General features: G+C 47.4%; 7 protein-coding genes across 7 annotated transcripts; 5 read left to right on the top strand and 2 right to left on the bottom strand.

Annotated features, from left to right (window-relative positions):
* Positions 1-1898: 1898 nt before the first annotated feature.
* I303_104207 (uncharacterized protein) lies at positions 1899-4520 on the top strand (the record flags this gene model as incomplete). The annotated part of the gene is made up of 5 exons (XM_018408112.1): positions 1899-2760; positions 2841-2923; positions 2984-3043; positions 3215-3319; positions 3402-4520. 5 exons carry the CDS (start codon positions 1899-1901, stop codon positions 4518-4520), a joined length of 2229 nt encoding a protein of 742 aa, XP_018263323.1.
* A 548-nt stretch (positions 4521-5068) lies between these two features.
* I303_104206 (uncharacterized protein) lies at positions 5069-8340 on the bottom strand (the record flags this gene model as incomplete). The annotated part of the gene is made up of 14 exons (XM_018408113.1): positions 5069-5384; positions 5510-5553; positions 5661-5715; positions 5833-5994; positions 6110-6174; positions 6243-6314; positions 6383-6466; positions 6533-6619; positions 6683-6736; positions 6801-6855; positions 6921-6987; positions 7044-7117; positions 7182-7466; positions 7556-8340. 14 exons carry the CDS (start codon positions 8338-8340, stop codon positions 5069-5071), a joined length of 2205 nt encoding a protein of 734 aa, XP_018263324.1.
* A 931-nt stretch (positions 8341-9271) lies between these two features.
* Positions 9272-11187, top strand: I303_104205 (uncharacterized protein; the record flags this gene model as incomplete). The annotated part of the gene is made up of 7 exons (XM_018408114.1): positions 9272-9360; positions 9549-9799; positions 9891-10316; positions 10397-10426; positions 10496-10866; positions 10981-11034; positions 11122-11187. The coding sequence occupies 7 exons, from the start codon at positions 9272-9274 to the stop codon at positions 11185-11187; spliced, it is 1287 nt and encodes a 428-aa protein (XP_018263325.1).
* Positions 11188-11611: 424 nt separating this feature from the next.
* On the bottom strand, positions 11612-12172 carry I303_104204 (uncharacterized protein; the record flags this gene model as incomplete). The annotated part of the gene is made up of 1 exon (XM_018408115.1): positions 11612-12172. One exon carries the CDS (start codon positions 12170-12172, stop codon positions 11612-11614), a length of 561 nt encoding a protein of 186 aa, XP_018263326.1.
* A 1318-nt stretch (positions 12173-13490) lies between these two features.
* On the top strand, positions 13491-16218 carry I303_104203 (calcium/proton exchanger; the record flags this gene model as incomplete). Its single annotated transcript, XM_018408116.1, has 12 exons — positions 13491-13963; positions 14094-14218; positions 14310-14434; positions 14519-14589; positions 14666-14936; positions 15006-15311; positions 15387-15593; positions 15669-15748; positions 15819-15832; positions 15897-15966; positions 16038-16104; positions 16162-16218. The coding sequence occupies 12 exons, from the start codon at positions 13491-13493 to the stop codon at positions 16216-16218; spliced, it is 1866 nt and encodes a 621-aa protein (XP_018263327.1).
* Positions 16219-17614: 1396 nt separating this feature from the next.
* On the top strand, positions 17615-18826 carry I303_104202 (uncharacterized protein; the record flags this gene model as incomplete). The annotated part of the gene is made up of 5 exons (XM_065968927.1): positions 17615-17708; positions 17793-18020; positions 18124-18371; positions 18467-18710; positions 18810-18826. 5 exons carry the CDS (start codon positions 17615-17617, stop codon positions 18824-18826), a joined length of 831 nt encoding a protein of 276 aa, XP_065824999.1.
* A 736-nt stretch (positions 18827-19562) lies between these two features.
* Positions 19563-21239, top strand: I303_104201 (uncharacterized protein; the record flags this gene model as incomplete). Its single annotated transcript, XM_018408118.1, has 5 exons — positions 19563-19852; positions 19931-20142; positions 20262-20457; positions 20578-20833; positions 20964-21239. The coding sequence occupies 5 exons, from the start codon at positions 19563-19565 to the stop codon at positions 21237-21239; spliced, it is 1230 nt and encodes a 409-aa protein (XP_018263329.1).
* Positions 21240-21299: the final 60 nt, after the last annotated feature.

Genomic DNA, 21299 nt, shown 5'->3' with positions numbered 1-21299 from the left:
AAAGCTTCTTCAGCATACCGGACGTTGTGACTGTATGGAGGTAACGTCAGGCGTAAGTCGATTTCAGCCAGAACCTTCGCTACGACCTCTCCTCGAGGTAAAGGTATCAGGAATTCTGGCTACACTCCGGCCGACCCGCTCCGGGCATTTGGCGATGATGATTGCAGAGACACGAGACCTCCCATAGAGAGTTGACAAGCAATGATGGGTTGCACGGATGATCCTCGAAATGACAAGAAAGCGATGAGAAGTCAGTAAGTCGACTCGACCTAGGCGTGCTATAGGCATTGCCGAAAGCAACCAGATTTCCCTGATCACTTCCCATCAATACGAGTCGACTCTCAAACGGACTAAGATTAGCTAGAACAACAAACAAAGGCGTCCTTTCCATTCTCATCTCCATCGATTCACACACGTTGCCGGCGGTAAAAAAGTGGGGGTATGTGTGTACTGACTGGATGTCCGTCCTGTAAGGTACTACAAACAGCATCCCTGTCCTTAGACTTGAAACGCACTGATCTATCACCCCAATTTTGGTGCAAACAACAAATATGGTGGTACCTTTACTGTAATTCTAGAACGCCACTGATGGTCGTCAAACACTAATGCAACCACACACAGACCACACATCCTATCCTCTACCTCATCGGATCAAATCACATACTGACTACTCGTACTTCACTCGTACTTGTTGATGTCATCGTACCTTTATCAGCAGTCTAAAAATTCACAAACTCAGTAACGCCCGTCAACAACCATCAAGATCATCTAGTCCAATCCAGTCAACCATCGTCCATTGTCTGTCCATCAGGACGCAACGGGCACAGCGGCACAATTGCGAATGACTAGCGCCACCGTATCAAAGCTGTTCTCACAATTCGGAATGACATTCAATATTGGATATGACGTGATGCATTGCGAAACTATCTAGTCCCAGCTAAAGATATTCAAGCTCAAGCTCAACTTAAACTTCATTCACGAGAAATCGAATATCCACGGTCAACAGTGTGCATCTGATACAATCCTGAACATAGACCATCGACAGACCCAAAGAAATCCATTTCGAAAAGGTTGATCTAAACTGATCATTCGTAATCCCTTCCACCTCTTCATTCCCATGCGACACACAAAAATTCCAGAAAACCCTTGAAGAACATCCAGACATCCATATACCTCCGATCAAGACACTCGGACCGACTAACAATCAAGAAAAAGGAACTTTCCCTGCTGCCGCATTGTTTCTCTTTTGAGATTTTCAAGGCTAAAAGTCTACTACCCTCCTTTCGCCATAGTATATTATATCACTCTTCACTCTTTCACTCTCTCGTCCTATCCGATCCTATCCTTTGCCATCGGTCGTCCAGATCCATCCACTCGGTTATCGTGATTCCAGATCATTCGTTGACCATATGGTATGATCAAGTCAACTCTCAAACGAGTCTGGATCTGAAAGGAGATCATGATATCAGCAAGACGGGCTAAAGATCACGGAAACACGGAATGATCATCGGGAAATTCACAACACATTCGACTTCAAGCACAAATCCAGATCCAAACATACCGCATAACGGTGGCTTTGGCTTTGGCTTTGTATTTTAGGGTACAGGTCCATTATCACTTAGGACTTAGGGATCGATCGGAAGTTGACTTTTGACCTACCCTGCAAATGCACCTTGCAGCAATCGGAAGACAGAAATTTTGATTAAAACATACAAGGCAGTTTGTATGATGGTTCATGTAAGCTTTCACATTTCCTCTCTTTCACCTGTTTGTTTTACTCCGCTTGCAAGCTATTGTATTATCGTTCCAATGAGTCTCTCGCAGACGAGACGAGAAGACACGAGAATAGACCTTACGACCGATAGAGGAAAGCTGTGACAGAGTCAGTGACAACCGCCATGCCAGATCACTTCCGCCCGTCAATCGGTCCACCTCTTGACACGTCGGACACCAACGTACAGAGTGATTGGGAAGGAGAAGAAGAAATAGTGCCCGAAGACGATGATGAGCCTCCATCAGCGCCAACAGCAGCAGCAGCAGCAGCAGCCACAGACAAACAAGAAGATGGGCATGAAGGTCCACCAAGGAAGAAAGCCAAAACGATCAAAGGGAAAGAGACAATCTTGAAGCCGATTTCGACAACGAGGCAGCATATTGATTCGGAGCAGGGACCATCCGTTCCGGTCCCGGCTTCTGCTTCTGCGTCTGCGAAAACAGCTGCTCATTCGAACGCGCCGCGACCCAAGATCAAATCAAACAATTTCTTCTGGCGAAATCCACCTCCCCCTCCTCCCCATTTTGCATCCGGTGGCGACAATGTCAATAACGACAATCAGCCGAATACAGCTACGATCGACCATAAAGCGTTCCCATTTACAGATGCGGAATTGGACTTGCGTCCCTTGACATGGCTTGCTCCTTCCGATGGCGTAGTCAAGACTCTCGGTATTCCAGCATCGTTGCCTTCATTCGTACCTTTCAACCCGAATGGTCCAGCCAATACAAGCACAAGTACCGGAACAAGCTCAAGTGCGGACAATCCGAACCCGACGGAAGAGCCATTCGAGTACACTCGGTCCGATCTGATCAAATACCGTCTAGGCAAAGGCCTGAAACTCGGAGTTGCCCATCCCACCCAAACAAATAATCCTAAGGATATTACGATCTCTCAAGGGGCCTGGCGCAAGTGGGATGAGATCGGTGGAATACCTAGGGGATTGAGCTGTCTGATTCCCTACGGCTTCGATATGAATGGTAAAGGTATGTCAATCGGAACACCACCATGGCATTATCCATTGTATCACGCCTACGGCGATGTTCTGATCGTTGAGAGATCGTAGTGTATAAGCCGGATATAACGCATGTCCAGGCTATAAGACTGGTGATTGCAGCTTCCCCGCACGGAAGAATGACTTTAGCTCAGGTGAGCTTTCTTTTCTAGGCTGAAGTCGTGAAAGAGCTAACGCGTGAATCAATTCTGTAGATATATCAGGCTTTCGAGGAAAGATGGCCTTGGCATAAGACAGCAGGTAACACCTGGAAAGTAAGTGTGTCAACCGATAATTCCTTCGCCTACCGTCGCTGCCCTCTGCGGTAATCGTAGCACACCACGACGCTTGTGCTCCATTGCCATCAATTCGCATATATCCAGTTCAGCGGACTGCACAAAGCATGGATGAACAAGGGCTGATGTCAGATCAACACGTTTATCCAGAATTCAATCAGACACAATCTATCGCTGAATGACTGTTTCGTCAATATCGAAAAGACGAATAATCGGTCAGGTGGAAAAGGTGGATACTGGACCGTCGATAATTCTGTGAATATCCCTTCTATCTCCTTTCTCAAGTACGATTGACCTGACAGGTCGCTGATTACTGGGTCTGTCGCTCTTCTTTCAGGCTTCAGGTAGAACAGCACGAAAGCTCAAACGAGCCGGAACATCAACCGCTACTACCAGGACTAGCTCAACAAATACCTCACCCATCAAGACGGCTTTCGATAATCAGTCATCGGCCTTCACCCCAGACCCAGCACCAGCACCAGCATCGACTTCGACTTCGACTTCTGCTTCCACTTCAGGCAGAGGTATTCGCACGACAGCGAATACGCCTCATGTACGAGTGTTCTCACCGATGGCGTCAGCATCAAGCTTACATTCGTCAACCGGGATCGGTAGTGGCACTGGATCATCACAAAATTTAGGACATTCAAGAATCGCCAAACCCGCCACACCATTTCCATTTGCCTCTGGGAGTGCCAATGCCAGTGCCAGTGCCAGTGCCAGTACAAGCACTTCTGCAAATGGCAGTGCATACCAACTTCCGAAGAGGGATAAAAGCTGGATACCAACTGAAATTGTCAGAAGTTCACGAGAGATCGGCATGTTGCGACCGGTGCATGACACGCCTTTAGACCGGGTCCATCATATATCACACTCAACATCCAATTCAAATTCAGGATTGGATCCAGCCTCGGCCTTGACATCGACATCGACATCGGCGTCTACATCGACTGCACATTCGAGACGTCAACAAGACGAGGATCAATTCGACCAGGGATCGAAGACCGGACATCAGATCGGATTTGGACAATGCAATCACGCCGACTCGAACGAACGAGATATTGATATATCGTCCATAGAGGTATTCACCACTCGAGCAGGTATCCCAGAATTACCAATCGTTCACCCACATCCACGTCCACATCCAAGCTCTCGTACCTCCAATAAGACAAGGGTAGACGTGGTCTTACCTGGGCTGGTGGAAGCTGTGTATACGAGGGAAAGTGGGATGCATGATGGAGCGAAATTACCTCCTGTGCGCTGGGGTAGCCGTCACCTCGCAGACAAGGAGAAGGGAGGGAATGACGAGGTTGATGGTGGTCACAATGCAGAGCAAGGGGGAGAGCAAGTGGAACTGCAAGTGGAAGAGGAAGAGGAAGAGGAAGAGGAAGAAGAAGAGCTCTCTTGTTCTCGTGATGGAATCGGACAAATGGCGGAGAATCACATTGTTAAGTAATACCAGCCAAAAACCAACACGAGTACTTGTACAGTGCGGCATCATACAGTACAAGTGCTGTATCAAATCAGATGTACACTTCCTGTATCATGTAGGTAGGACCCCTCGCATTGTGGTAGTGGTGTAATAACATGACAAAGAATAAAGCATAACGATGACGAATCACGAATCACGAATAACGAAAGATAAAATATCTTAACATGACATGACATGACATGACATGATATAAGGAAATGCATATTCTGTACAACGCAATGCTGTACAGTCTTAACCGACACGCGCCATAATAAACACAGTACAGTACAGTGAGTAAAATATAGTATAAGTATGGTACAGTACAGCATTCTAAAGAGTCTGGAATACTAAAACTAAAACTACTGCTACGCGATAATGTACAGATAGAGAGCGTGAAGCCGACACAGTAGCAGAAACGTCCTAAGTACTGTACATCACAGTACGAATTTAGCTACATTGGTACATACTGTACACCTAGCACGGAATCATGAACCACACATGGTGTAGCTGCAAGTCATCGAGTCGGTTGCAGCCTACTGCAATATCCTCTTGACTACATATTCGACCAACCGAATCTGACTCTGACTCGTCCTCTTTTTCCCTCTTCCACCTTGACTTTGACCTTGACTTTGAGAATCACCTTGCACCTGCATTTGAAGTTGCGATTGACCAGGAGTATCCAATATGTCCTCCGACAAATCAACATCGTAGGAGTTCTCAGCACCGATACCGATATCGGGCTCGTCAGTGATTGGGGGCTTGCGCTTGACATTGAGCTTCACTTTCGAATCCAGTATAATCTCAATCTCGGCTTTTCGATTCGTATGTAAGATTTCACATATCTCCCGCCTGTAGTATTCCCAATTTCCGAAAAGTCAGCCAGTCGGCCAAATACGATAGACACCACATTCCTGGCAATTGCATCTTCTCAACCGTTCATCAAGGGGAAGAGATCACGCGGGAGCCTTACTCACTTCCATTCGTTCGGTAATACGGGATCATCCAACATCTTCATCGCCTATCATATGACAAAAAGGCAATGGGTCAGTAACCACAGCTCTCAAACTGATCCGCTTCCAATTCGTGTTTGCCCTTTCACCCACGCGTGCAAAGTACAGTACTCACCAATCGAACATCCGCTTCTTCCAGAGGCAATAGATCATCGTATGCAATTCCCAGGCTATGTCAATTCACACTCACGGGGTGAGCATCACTTCACAGCTTTGAAAGTCCAGCATGTGCATTGGTACACTGAATCACCGCTTCTCATCTCATTGGACGGTCAAATGATACGTACTTCTTTATTTCCGTAGGTCTCAGTCCCGTCCATTGTATCTTATCTCCTAAAGCCAGGTCGGCATGATCCGGAGAATGTTTACTATTCTTCGACCCGAAGGTGTAAGTCGAGAGGATTGATATTCCGTGAGGGTCCGCATCGACCAAAGCGAATATCTTGGCACTATCGACATGTGCACGAACACGCCTTGTCAGCTCGAACAAAATGTTTAAAGGGTTCGATCCACTTTGAGCTGCTAAAGGAATCTAGGGAGATCCAAAACGGGAACAAGACTCACCGTGGAAATGTGATTGAAAGCAAATGAAGCATCTGTTTTGTAGCCAGATCCGGAAAACCTTTGCCCTGTAAAAATCATCGTTCCGCTCAGCTCTAAGTATGAGGAGACGCATCGATAATTCAGCGAAGCTCACAGTGATAAGCACGCCTGCACCGATCCTATCGTCTTCGAGTAACCTAGCACTACACAGAGTCTGGAACACAGCCTAATCCAATTAATCCATCAGCAATAAATCTAAACTCCGATCTGAGATCGACAGAAGGTGTCGCTCACGTCTTTCTCCACTACCAGTATCCATTCGATCTGTTCTGTAGATTCCAGTCTCTGGATCCGCTCGATAGGGTCGATGAGGGTTGGCTGTTACAAATTGCAGCCAGAGTCTCAATTCACGTTAAATGAGGGATGAGGAATACTCCCACTGACTGCAGAAGTAGATAGCTTAACTACTTCGCCGGAACGACGTATGATCGACATGGATCTTGCCGCGATCAATCCTTTTGCAGACGCGCACTGGATATGCACAAGTAAGCTGTCGTATGATCACGCGAAGCCATCAAATACATCCCAGCTCACCACGCAGAAGTCCCTCCTCTTCATTGCGGCAGTAGCCACCAAATCATCCACGATCTACCAATCCAAGCAGGAGACTTCTTAGCTTGGGTGATTTTGGTGCCCCTGCCTCCAGACAAACCTTATCTACCACAGATTGCTTGTGGAACAGCACTTTGTCTCGATAGAAGATATCTCTACCGCATATCGTCAATTCGTCTACACTCATTCAACTGCCTCGAGCGGGAACATGATAGCTTACCTGAGAGTCACGACTGTAGTTGTTAGAACAGCCTCATAAAGTACAGCCAGTACCGCGAATATACGGTCTATACCCCTTGATCAGCGGTCATACTGCATCTGACGATCGAATGGGGCGGCTCACCCTGCTTGTGCTGAGCAGATACACCGCGAGTACGGGCAAGGGGATCATCAGGGAAAGAGATTACTTGGTTATTGCTATGAGCGGCACGTAAATCCATTAGCTCAAGGCATAACAGTGATACAGATTTGCGGAACTCACCCAGTCTTTCGATTTTTCAACAGTATGGTCACCCCAGGTTCACTTCGGACAGTCTCCTGACTCGAAGGAATGCTGTCTTCCTCCCTAGCCTCGAGGTCATCATCGTCGGGAATCAAGGGCCCTTGACTATCTTCTTCGTCCTCTTCGATTGTCTCCGTGTCCCTCGGTTTCTTCGGGGATTTCCTCCCACGGTATTGCTGTTGAGCTAGAAGGAGAAGTTGGGAGTTATGCAGTTGGGTGAGATAACTGATCGGAAATGATTCTAGGAAGGCGATTGCCTTGTTCCTGAATGAAATCAATTAGCTATAGACCGATGTGGAACTGATCAGTGCTCCGTCAGGGGCCCGCAGGGATTCTTTGCGGCGGACATTCACCTTCTCACCTGTTCTTCATCGGTCAAACCCTCCAATTCTTGTAGAGAAGTACTAGACGTATTTGACGTCTGACTATCACCGATCCTTAGGCTTTGACTTTGACTTGATCCGTTTCCTGAGCTGATGAGATTACTCTGTGGATATTTTTCAGCCAGCAGTTCGTATCCCCTTTTTCCTTCTGCTCGTTTCATCAGTTGCGCAAAGTCCCAATCGTCCCTCTCTTGAGAATCCTGTGGAGGACCTTCCTGATCCCTGATTGTCGTGTGAGCATGATCAGCCAGGAGGAATGACGTTCGCGAATTAGCAGAAGTAAGCTGAGTTGTTCGAGTATGGTCATGTAGTTGTGTGATATCTTCTAGCATCAGTACTTCTTCTTCTTCTTCCTCGCTTTGCTCCTCATCTTCGACCCTGGTCAACCCTTGGTAGCGTAAGTACGATACACCTTGATATCCACCATTGACCCCTGGGCCATTGGTCGCGGACTGATGTTCTCGGAGTGAGCCAGGATTGAGAGGTTTCCAAGCTTGCGGAAGAGAAGGAGCGAGATTGGCATGATGGGATGGTTCACGTGAAGAAGCATATGACCTTGTACCGCGATTCTGGAGTGCTTGATTTCTGAATTTTTTGCCTTTCTTCCTTGGTGGGGCCGAAGGTAATTCTTCGTCGCTTTGAGTGAAGTCGATAGGACAAGCGAAAGAACCAGACTTGGGCTGTTCTACTTGCGATGGGAATGGACTCGACTCCGCATCTTCGTTTTCAGTGTCGGAATCGATGTACTTTTCCATCGTCCTCTTTCGGGGCCTCTTGGAGCTTTGAGCTAGACATCGAGATGGACCTTGAGGCCGAGACTGATACTGGCATGATGATATTTGTGGTTGGCGTGAGCCGCGGTTGATGCGCTTGGGAGTGAGAGGCTGATGATGTGAGGTCTGAGTAATCAAGAAAGAGTCAGTAATCGAGGTATTTCGCATAAGATGCGATGCAATGACGGAAAGGAGATTAGCAGGCCTTCGTCATTGTCACGGGTCTGGAACGACGATGTTGAGTATATACGAATATGATGCGCAATTAGTGAGTTCTTCGCCAGAGTCGAAGTGCATCGATAGAGAGATGAGGAAGAAAGAAAGAAAGAAGGAAACGAGGAAGGAAAGAAGATGAGATGGTAAGAATGAATGAGCGATCCGTGCTTGCTTCAATTGTGGTTAGCCGAAACCGAAGCACATCAACGCTCGGACCTACGATCCGGGATACAGTCAGCACAAATTACCCTAATAGGCAATTACAACATCCCACAATCGCATACAGCCGACTCAAGCAGGAGTCAAAGCACGCAATAAAAGCAAAAGCAAAAGCAAAAGCAAACCGATTGACCGATCCAAATTATAGGTACATTTCAACATTCCTCATCTTTCTCTCTGCTTCTGCTTCTGCTTCCAATCTGCTTGCTTCTTAGTAACATAGACCCTCGACGGAGCTCCTCTTCTTCTTGGTGAGTGAGTATGAACGCCTTATACAGAACGCCTTATACAACTGTTTGCTGCATGCTAATTTGTCAGAGTCAGATAGACACATTCAAAAGCTTGCATGCTCGTTCGATCACAATCCAACTTCATTCGACTGGCTCACAGATCCACAAAGCAACTCAGAACCCCATACCCTCAAAACTTCATCAGACCAGTCAGCACCAATCAAGTGAATAGACAGAGCTCAAACAAGATGGCCACTTCTCAAAATGCAAAGATCCCTCAAGCTAAGAGGATGTTCGATGGTGCGACCCACAAGTTGGACGTCTGGACTATCTTCACGTGAGTTGGCTGGAGCTGAATCACCTTCAACAACATCTCAAAATCCTATACTCAAGACGCAAGCTAATTGCTGAATGTTTCCTTTGCTCTGACCCGATTCAATACTCGTCGACCACAAATTTTCGTCGCTACATATATTTCGACAAATACCTGTCCTTTGCCTGATACTAACCATTTCAAACATCCAGCCCAGCAAATGTACCTCCCGATGCCATCAACCTCGGGCAAGGATTCATGAATTGGTCTCCGCCTGACTGGATCACCAAAGCTCACCACGAAGTCTTAGACGAGAACGTCATGGCTCATCATTACTCCCATCCCAGAGGCCGACCCAGATTACTCAACGCTATCAGCAAATTCTATTCACCCCAATTCGATAATCTGAACGGAAGAGAATTGAGGCACGATGAGATCTTGGTGTCCGCTGGTGCCAATGGAGGTGCGTTGAGACCTCTATCCCTACCATACCTATTTTGCCTTGAGGCAGCTGCGCAGATGCAAGATCGCTAATGAATATGATGGGCGATTAGGTATGTTCGCGGCTCTCACAGCTCACTGTGAACCAGGAGAAGAAGTCATTTGTATCGAACCATACTTCGACCAATACTACGCATCAATCCATTTCCAAGGTGCTAAACCAGTGTTTGTCCCGCTCCACCCACCTACGGGAGAAGGTATAAAGGACGGTTCGGAGTGGACATTGAATATCGATGAGTTCCGAGCGGCTTTCACACCCAAGACCAAAGCGGTCATTATCAACACTCCTCATAATCCGGTTGGAAAAGTGTTCACAAGGGAGGAATTGACGGAGATCTCTAAAGTTTGTATTGAGAAGAACGTCTTGGTCATTGCCGATGAGGTCTACGACTGTATGGTCTATGACGGGAAGAAGCACACTAGAATCGCTACTTTGCCTGGTATGTGGGAGAGGACGTTGACTGTCGGTTCGGGTGGTAGTGAGTGCCGTGTCACATCTCATCAGCAGCAAAAATGCATTTTAGAGAGAGAGATCTATCATGCTAATGTTAATGGGCAGAATCTTTCGCTTGTACCGGATGGAGAATTGGTGAGTTACAAGAGAATCCCTATATCTACTTGACAAAGGTCAAATTATATTGACATTTCCATACTATAGGATGGTTGATCGGCCCCCCTCAATTGACTTCCGCATCCCTCGCTGCTCACTCCAGAATCGTCTTCTCCACCAACTCCCCCATGCAAGAAGCAGTAGCTATCGGTCTTGAGCAAGCCAAAGAAAGACATTTCTTCGAAGACCAGCTGGCTGCCTACACCGAACGACGTGATATCCTTACTTCATACTTCGATCAAATCGGTCTGCCGTACACCAAGCCGGAAGGTTCATACTTCTTGCTTGTGGATATAAGTAAGGTTAAGGTGCCTGAGGATTTCGAGATCCCGGAGACTTGTCAAGGGAGAGGTAAAGATTTCAAGTTCTGTTGGTGGATCGCTCAGGAGTTGAAGGTTGTCGGTATTCCCCCTTCTGAGGTGAGTCCGAGTTGAACCCTCTCTTACCCTTGGCCGGTACCTACCATTTCGATCTTGCAAGATTAGTAGAATGTACAGGTGCATTTGCTAAGCGGATCCACAATCTTTTGATAGTTCTATTGTGATGAGCACGTCAATATCGGAGAACGATTCGCTCGATTCGCTTTCGTAAGTAGCTTGTTCCCTATCTAGAGAAGGTATGGAGGTAGAAGGTCTAATGAGCTGACAACGGATTGTTCACTGTACCGTGTGTAGTGCAAAGACCCAGAACTTCTTCACGCTGCAGGAAAGAGACTTCTGAAGTTGAAGGAGTACCTGTGAGAGCCAAGAGGCTGAGAAAAGGAAAAGTAGCAGAAAGCATAATACTCGGATATACATGTATATAGAATACGTTCATCCTTTGACGGATAAGCCAGATACACATCATAGGAACAATGGCTGGTGTCGTGCGTGCATGGGGTATCGGCTCGACGCATCGTGTCGCATTGACGTGGTTATGAGGGGTACTCAAGAGATGCGGAAGTAGCACGCCAGAGGTCCATCATCAATTATCTATTGTCCTGACTGCTATCGAGATCCTTCTTTGTAATTGGATAACCTGAAATCGAAATTACATTCGTTGTTGATTAGCAGCCGTGCTTCGAGCTTCGTGCTTCAGACTGTCAAACACGCGTGTATTGGGAAAGTGGATATGAGGAGGCTCTTAGGAGACATATCTATGCTAAGAGACAGACAGATATTTCACTCACTCGATCAAATTTCCATCCGGGTCGCGGAGATACAAACTCGTCAATTTGCCTCTTGCGCCCGTTCGATCCATTATCTCTTTCTGATTTCCATCTTCATCCAATTCGTCCATTTTAAGTATGTCCATATTGACCTGTTCTCCTTGTTCTTGTTGTCCGTTTGTTCGGACTTGATTCAGGTCTTGGGGATCCTCTTTAGGTATAGCTATAGCTGCCGATTTCAACCGCTTGTACACTTCCATAATATCTTCCTCGACGACGAAACACAGATCTGCCGAACCGGGTGTAACGTTCTGCGCTTTTGGCTCGAATTCTTTCCCTGCGATATGGAGGTTGATCTTTTGCGAACCGAATACTAATGCATGCCTTTCCTTTCCACTCCCACTCCCTCTCGCACCGATCTCTGCACTTGGCTTTGTACTTGTACTTGGGGGAGTGAAGACCTCGTGGGTCATACCTAGCCGCGAATAGAATGCGAGTGTTCGAGAGAGGGAAGAGACGGTCAAGACTAGGTGATCTAGCGATTTGACGGTTGCTACTACAGGAGAAGAGGGAGGCATAGCGAACGGTGGACGGTGGCGGTGAACGATGAACGGGGGATGCCAAGTTGGGTTCTCTTCTCGCCTCACTGAAGCTTCATTCCAAGGTGTGCACAACAATGCAAGGGCGATAGGCGATGCATCTGCAAACTGTGTATCAGAATTGTGTGATCATCACACGTGTGCGAACAGGCTTAATGAACAGTCGGATTCGATGATCATCGCATGACGAGCGATAACTTATATAGGTATCTGGGATTACTCCGCCAAGCCACTGCGCTTCTGAAAATAGAAATTGATAATAGGTCAACTGGTAATTGGTAGTGTTTTTCCCCAGAACGAGCCTAGCCTCTCTTCTTCCTCGGATCTCGTTATTACACATACTCGCAGAGTATCACATGCACAAGGTACAAGGTGAATGCGCTGCACTGTTACTATGACCCGCTAAGCTCTGCAGCGAGAGTGGCCGTATCGATGCATGCTTGCGTGTTTAGCATGATGTGAGCAGACTAGAAGACGAAGTGAGCGAAAGAAGGAACAGATCCCAGTGACGTACCGAATCCATAGTTGCCAGTTCCCATTAATTGCGTTACGTTAAATAAAAGTAGGTCCAGGGTATAACTCAACTACGATCGTACCGCTTTCCACACGAGAAAAACAAAACATATGGTAAATAAGAGCACAAGCTAGATCTCAGCAGAACTGGGTATCAATGGCACTGCGACATTGAGAACACCAATACGAGTACACCTTCTTCATCATTCTCCTCAGCTGCAAATCAACATCAAACACTCGTCGACAAGGACTATTAACGAACAAACAAACATCAACACCAGCATCAGCATCAACAAGAGCATCATATACTTCAAGGGCTGATCGATCAAGTCGCACCAAAGGATCGACATACTACACAGACCCTCATTCAGTCTCCGGGTCGGACTTTGGACTACAGGCAATCGTGAAACGTGTTTGGATCGCCGACAATTGTAGCACGGTCCTTTGATAGATCAGGAATAGCACAGGCCAAGCAAGGCAACACGACTTTTCAAGCCGTAGTACCTCGAACCCCAATATGAACGATAATTGTATGTCTGCTTGCCTACCTGTCTACCTAACACTCTTTCCTCGCTACACATCTCGCTTCACTACATCATCACATATCCCACACGACATCGTCATTTCAGCCTGCATAGCCCCTATTACTACACAAAAAGCTGATCGTTCATTGACCGCTCCTCCCACAAACAAACAATCACTCAACTAAATCTTCCCTTTACGCATCCATACATTCATCGACAACTACCTAAACCATCATCCTTCATAACCCCCAAATACAATCATGTCTGAAACCCCCCGCCCATCCGAACCTCGCCGCGTCTCCTTCCCACCCGACACAACCATCGACCCCCTCCCGTCCCTTCCTCAAACTCGCTCTTCGACCCTCAACCATCCGGGGGCTAACACAGATTCCCAAGATACCAACGGCTTAACCGCTTCTCCTCCTTCCTCGCCTACTCTCCAATCTCATCTCCCGGCTGGGAATGGGGACCGAGACCGCGAACGATCATCCACACCTAATGGTATGGGTGCCCGTCGACGAACAGCTAAGAACGTCACTCTCGATCAACATGCCGATGTACCCCGAAGACAGACCAACGAATCAACTCGATCATCAAGAAGGAACCCCTCCCTAGATCCCAATGCCAGCTTAGTACGGAGAGTGACTACGGTGCTTTTTACCCCTCCGAAGAAAGTTGGGAAGGCTCCCACGTATATGGGCAGTCTCAGAGCTGCAATCACGAGTACCTGGCTGTGAGTCCCTTTGCACCCCGCAACCATTCCTTCTGTTAGATTGTACTGCATTGAGACTCGACATGCCGATCTGCTCAACTTGTATCGATATCTATATCGACAGCTGATGTATCTCACTTCTATACTATAGAAATGTCTTACTCATCTTCATCCCAATTGGATGGGCGCTGTACTTGGCCAAACATAACGGAGGTAAAGATAATATATCAGATACTGTTGTGTTCATCATGACTTTCATCTCGATCATTCCTCTCGGTGAGTCGAGTTCTAGCAGCAGACCTCACCGGTATCAATGTCCAAGGTGGGGCAGAAAATCATTGCTGACATTGATTCTGACACTGCACAGCCGGTTTACTTGGTTTTGCGACTGAAGAAGCTGCCCTGAGATTGGGTCAGACACTTGGTGGTCTGCTGAATGCTACACTCGGAAACGCCGTTGAATTGATCGTAGCTATCCTGGCTTTGATCAAGGTATGTCCTTTTTGCTTTCGACCTCTTACCAAAAGAAATCCCATTGGGGCCCGGGATCAATGCTCACCCTACTTTCCGTCAAAGTGCGAGCTGCAAGTCGTGCAGTCCTCTCTGGTCGGCTCGATTCTTAGTAACATTTTGTTGGTCTTGGGAATGTGAGTGGCGATTGTCAGATTGTATTCGTGAAGAGGTAGTCTCATCGAGTGCTGAACAATCCAAATCTTCATTCAGGTGTTTCTTCGCTGGAGGAGTCAAATTCCAAGAACAAGCCATCAAGTCCACAGCTGCTCAATTGAACGCCTCGTTGCTTCTCATTGCAGTCATAGCTGTACTCATCCCTTCCGCTTTCCACTTCTCAATCAGCTCAAGTACATCCAACACCGACGCCGATCAACTCGCTCAAGGCGAAGGCGCCGATTTGCTATCCATGTCTCATGGTGTAGCAATCCTACTCTTGATCTTATACTTGGGTTACCTGTTCTTCCAAATGTACACCCATGCCGTGAGTCTTCTTCGCCTGACCATTTCCGCGTGTTCAACATTGTCGGCTGACTTATCGGTGTTTGATTAGGCCTACTACGTAGATGACGAAGTGACCGGCTCAACAGCTTATCCAGAAGCGATAACCAACGTATCTGAAAAACTTCGATTCAAAAATTTCCACCGACACAAGAAGACAGATGAAGAGGCAGCTACCACCACGTCCGAATCGACAGCTGCATCAAGCAATGGGGTCACTCCTGCTGCAGGGACAATCCCCGCCGCTCATGGTCCCGCTACGATCGCGCCTGAGAACACGACTGTTCAACGACATGCCGAGGAAGAAGCAGAGGAAGATGATGAAGAAACCCCGCAGATGAACGTTGTCTGTACTATCGTAAGCTGCTCGACATTCTCCCAAAAAAACCAAATCAATTCGCACGCTGTACGCTAATCAGAACTTGCATTGCAGGGTCTGATGGTGATAATCACTGTTCTTGTCGGAGTGACTGCTGAATTCCTGGTTGATTCGATCAACGGTCTCGTTGAATCTCATCCTTCGTTGTCGGCCGAATGGGTCGGTCTGATCTTGCTTCCTATCGTCGGTAATGCTGCGGAACACTTCACTGCTGTATCAGTGTCCGTAAAAGACAAGCTTGACCTATCGATCTCCGTAGCTGTAAGTGCACTGCATAGTCCCATTGAGGCACAAGGCACCCTGATTGCTGATCTCTGAAATGGTTCTCATTCGCAGGTCGGGTCATCCATCCAAATTGCTCTTTTCGTTATCCCAGTTATCCAATTATTAGCTTGGACAATCGGAAAACCCATGACGTGAGCGCAACCTGTCTCGTTCCACCGACACTCGTATGTGCAAAGAAGCTGATTACTTGTGTTGTCGCAGTCTTCTGTTCGATCGTCAGTGACCTTCCAACCGACTACATCTTGCCGCATGGATATCAGCTGACTGATTTGAATCTAGCATATGAATCTATCGTCCTGTTCTTATCCGTTTTGATCGTCAATCAAACTTTGGCTGATGGACGGTCCAAGTGAGCTACCACTACTGTCCAAGACTACGGATCCGAGATAAGTTGGCAGCTGACTTGATTGCGCTATGTAGCTGGATGGAAGGATTGGTATTGATGATGCTGTACTTGATCATCGCTGTGTCATTCTGGTACTACCCCGTAAGTCTCGTCACCTGTCTCCCTGAATCCACCCATGGTAATGGAAATGCTTTGTAGGGCTCTTCGACAGCTACTTTACTGGGATGCGCCGAATCTTCAAGCGTAGTTGGCTAGATGAAGGTCTAAGAGCGGAAGGACTCCCGCAAAACGCAAAACAATTATTGTCATCGCCAAGCACTGTGGTCCTGAACTTGGGCAGGATCTTTGCGAAGGCTGCAGTCCTCGTGAGAAGGAGTGGGAGTGCTTTTACCAAATATTCTTTGCAAAATACATACACGAAGTGTCATTCCGTATCAATATCTATAATCTCATGGAGCTATGCGGGAAATGTAATGTATCTATAACTTGCTCCTGTAGAAACGCATAGTGCTGTATCAAGATGGCAATACGGTTCTATTCACTGAGAGATGAACCATGAAACAGATGGTAGATTCTCTCATCCTTCGTAATCACGTTGGAATTCTTCACTGGCCTGAGCTTGGGCTAGAATCGCTGCGTCCAACGCATCGCCCGACTCGAAAAGTGCAGTGAGCAGCAGCACAGAATCAGCTTGTGTTCTGTACCTCCTCCAAGTCTCCATGCTGGTTCTTAGCGTTCGCTGAAGCTGATGCAGGTCCCGTGATTGCTGTTCCGCCAAAGATGGTGATCCGGAACATCCGGGATCGATGTTGGCCAGTACAGTCAAACATCTGCTCAACGAGGGATTCAAGGAATCAAGTTGCGCTCGTGCTGTCGTATACGCCTCGGATTTCTGATGATCATCGTACGTGTGGGCGTGGGCGTGGGTGTGGGTGTGGGTGTGAGTGTGGGCGTGGGCGTGGGTGTGGGTGTGGGTGTGGGTGTGGGTGTGGGTGTGGATAAAATCATTCGCTCCATCAATACCTCGCTGATGGAAAGCTATCATCCACGGAATCGATGTTGAGACCAATGGTCAGAAACGACCTTGACATCATGTTGAGCTGGGAAGTGCCGAGACTCCAAGACTCCAAGCATGGGCGATGGGCGTGTCAAGTTCAATAAAGGAGACGCGTCCTAAGCTCAACTGGGGGAGCAAGCAAGGCGGGACTGACGGAATTGAAATACACCTGAACATTTGGCATCGTACTGCACTGCACTGCACTGCGAGAACGGATGTTGAAGCCGATCAGTGTGAGTTGGGTTGATGTGCATGACTAGTGAGTCGTCAGATGCATATCTAGCCTAACGTCTCAAAAATTCCACCCGTGAAGATGTCAACAATTGTATGCCTCGCTTCAGCCCTTCAGGCTGATTCGGACCGGTTAATGCATAGGCGGACACAATCATCCGCTTCTGCGGAACGAGTGGACCGAAAGATATCCCGATAACATGGAAAGTATTCAAGTATTGATGAGCTGGTGTTGATGTTGCTGTTAAAGCATCTCCTCTCATATCCTGTGATCCATTCAAATAGTCAAGAGAGCGATATCACATAGGCACCAATATCTCGAGTGATTTAGATATAGCAAAAACGAAAGGAAATATCGCAGAAATGCCCGTCTCTATCGATTATACAGGAAAGATAGTGTTCATCACTGGTGGAGGAAGAGGTATAGGTCTGGCCATCACCGCTGCGTTTGCCAAAGGTGAGTGTCCGTACCTCTGAGCACCACGCCTTCGAGTCATCCCCAATGTCACGCATCTGATGCTGATGGTCCCATCAATTGCAGCTGGAGCAACGGTGATCGTAACATACACTTCTAAAGACCCCAAAGATGTCGTGAAGAAGATCTCAGACGAACATGGCGTGCCTATACATGTATACTATTGTCCTGGAGAAGATACAGCTAGAGTCAATGAGGTGATAGAGCTGGCCAGTAAAGAGGTGGGAGAAGTCGACGTTGTCGTGCCGAACGCTGGTGTTAGTCTATGGCGAGAAACGGTCGATATGAGCGATTGTAAGTGGTCCCCCTTAACCTACTCATGACTATCATCCTCGATGGGAAAACAGAAAAGGCGCTGATTTGGGTGTGTGTTCATCTATTGATTGTATTGCTTTAGCTGAACTTGACTGGATCATGAAGACCAATCTTTACGCGCCGATCACCTTATGTAGAGGATTTGTTAGACACTGGTTGGGCATGGGCGCAGCCGTTAAAACAGAAGCGGATCCTGGGAAACCCACCGGGAAAGCCAACTTGAACAAGAGGATCTTAGTGGTATCCAGTATTTCGGGTGTTGTAAATATGAGACCTCAGAGACAGATGGCTTATAACGTCTCGAAGGCAGGATTGACTATGGCTTGTAAGGTGTGTATCATGTCCCCTGCCTCTTTCTGCACACTCATATCAAATGACAAAATGGTCAGTCTTACTGACATTCGTCTTGGTGTTCAAATTTACAGAGTCTGGCGGGAGAATGGGCTAAATACGGCGTGACGATAAATTCCATCTCTCCGGGATACGTAGCTACAGACATGATCAAGGACCCACCTCCTGGAGAAGGTGCTACTTGGCCCAAAGTATGGATGAGAGATACCCCTGTGGACAGGTTCGCGGAAGCGTCCGAGATAGGTCAGATGGTGGTTCTGATGTGTTCGCAAGAGAGTTCGACATTCATGACTGGGCATGATCTTATCATTGACGGAGGTGTGTCCCTCTTCCCTTTTTTCTTTCCATTTTGCTCTGAATCCTCTGTCCCACTGCATAGTGGAAGGGTATATACTGACTATCATACACTATGGACAGGGTTCACAACGTATTAGTACGTCTTACTACGGGACAATCACGTGGAGTAGATAGAGAGGATGAGGATTATGCAACATCTATATCTACCATCATGCCTGCTAGTATGTTGCTTGCACGGGTACTTGTGCGCATGTTTACCATATAAATCAGATATATGACCGCATGTTCCTGAAAATCCTAATTGTACCTTCCCCACGTCGAAGCAGACATCCGGTAGGTTGTCGCCTCAAAAGTCGGGTAAAACTTGGCGTGACAGTGTCGAAGTCGCTACTGTTCAGCAGTGGATCGAACACGTCTCCTCCTCGGGACAAACTCTCAAGCTGAGGTCTGCTTCTGCGGCTCATCTCATGCGATCAAGCCATTCCGCGTAGGGATGAACCCATGACAAAATAGGCTATAGGCGAGATGTCGCTTCTCGTGCACATAATCTCGGTAAGCCGGTGTTTCCGGAATCTATGTGCCGATCGGTTCTACTTTATCGGGAGCGGTTCAAACTTACCGCTCTTCTTGTTATTTTGTTCAGGTGATTTTACCCCGCACTATAGTAGCACTGTGGTGCATGCAGCTACATCATTGTTTCCTCATGGTAACATGGTACAGTCCAAGAGGGTTGCAAGCATGATGGAGAAAGCTTCCGACATGTAAATATATAAGGAATCAGCCATTAGTCTACATATTTTTTCACTGAGTATTTTTCACCTCAGCCCAACCAGACAAAGTAACAAATAAGCAAGCAAGTAATCACCTCACACGATGTGTCAGTCCTGCGCACCTAAAGTAAACGGTACAGCCGCTACCGCTGTCGAATCAGCACCCCTACCCCCCTTGAAATCCCAATACGAGGTCAAGTATGACCCAGAACGAGTGCTCAAAGCTCCAGAATACAAGGTCCTTCAGGATGGCGATGATGAATTGACAAATGGGAAAAGCAATATCGCGTGCGCTTACGACGAGAAACATAATATCAAGATGATCAACAAACCTATCCCGAAGGCGAGGGAGGGTGAGGTGGTCATCAGGGTCAGAGCTACTGGTATTTGCGGGTAAGTAGAAGCTTTTCCGCGCATCCAGCTTTGACATCGAGAATGCGGCACTGACGACGGAAAAACATTTTATGATAGTTCCGACGTGCATTTCTGGAAACATGGTCAAATTGGTCCTACTATGATAGTGGAATCGACTTGTGGATCAGGACACGAATCAGCAGGAGAGATCATTGAACTAGGAGAGAATGTGACCCAGTGGAAAGTCGGAGACAGAGTTGCGATTGAATGTGGGGTACCGTGTGGTCAAGCGAATTGCGATATGTGTAGAACGGGCCGATACAATGCTTGTGAGCATCGATTTATTCATTCAGCCTCTGATCCCTCTTCCTATTCTTTGACTTCCCCACTATTGGGAAGGAGACAAGAACAACATTTCTGATGGAGTTGATTTGGACACTCGCAACAGGTCCCCAAGTCGTCTTCTTCTCTACACCGCCATACCACGGTACTCTCACTCGATTCCACGCGCACCCAGCTGCATGGGTACACAAGCTCCCCGACAGTCTTTCGTACGAAGAAGGATCTCTATGTGAGCCATTAGCAGTAGCTTTGGCTGGATTGGAAAGGGCCAATGTCAGATTAGGAGATCCCGTCGTGATCTGGTGAGTTGAGCTTTTTGTATCAAAACATCCAAGTCAACTGGACTGGGCGGTATCGTGTCTTCGATAAAGAAGGGTTACTCGGCTAATGATATCTATCTAATTTGCTATGTTGGTGAATAGCGGTGCTGGACCTATTGGATTAGTCACTCTCCTAGCTGCAAGAGCATCAGGCTGTCACCCGATCGTTATTACAGATCTCCAGGAATCCCGTCTGGACTTCGCCAAGAAGCTCATCCCGGCAGTGAGGACATGTAAGATCGAACGAGGCTGGTCTCCCCAAGAAACAGCTAGCGAAATCAAGAAGATCTCAGGGACCAACATCAAGTTCGCCTTGGAATGTACGGGTTTCGAAAGTTCCATCACTGCTGCTATCTACGTGAGTCCCTCTTGACTCGATACTCATCACTCACTCATTCCCATCTCCAAGCACATCTCCCGCAGAATCGTGAATTTATCAGTATTGTGTAGGGCTGCGCTGACAGGTTGAGTTGCGACTTTATGTTTAGTCCGTTGTATTCGGCGGTAAAGTCTTCGTGATCGGTGTCGGACCCTCCGAACAGAAATACCCCTTCGGATATTGTTCAGCCAACGAGATCGACCTGCAATACCAATACAGATACGCGAACCAGTACCCTAAAGCTATCCGACTGGTCGAGGGTGGCCTGATAGATCTGAAACCTCTAGTTACGCATAGATTCCCGTTGAATAAGGCTGTGGACGCTTTCCACGTAGCGGCAGATCCTGCACAGGGAGCAATCAAGGTGCAGATCCAGGATCTGTAGATCAGATCGTGTGCGAACGAATGGATGGAAAGCACGGTGTTCTGATATGACATTATATCT

Source organism: Kwoniella dejecticola, chromosome 5 (assembly GCF_000512565.2).
Source record: "Kwoniella dejecticola CBS 10117 chromosome 5, complete sequence".
NCBI classification, from domain to species: domain Eukaryota; kingdom Fungi; phylum Basidiomycota; class Tremellomycetes; order Tremellales; family Cryptococcaceae; genus Kwoniella; species Kwoniella dejecticola.
The sequence above is the reverse complement of the archived record's forward strand: the minus strand, read 5'-3'. Positions and strand labels throughout refer to the sequence as shown.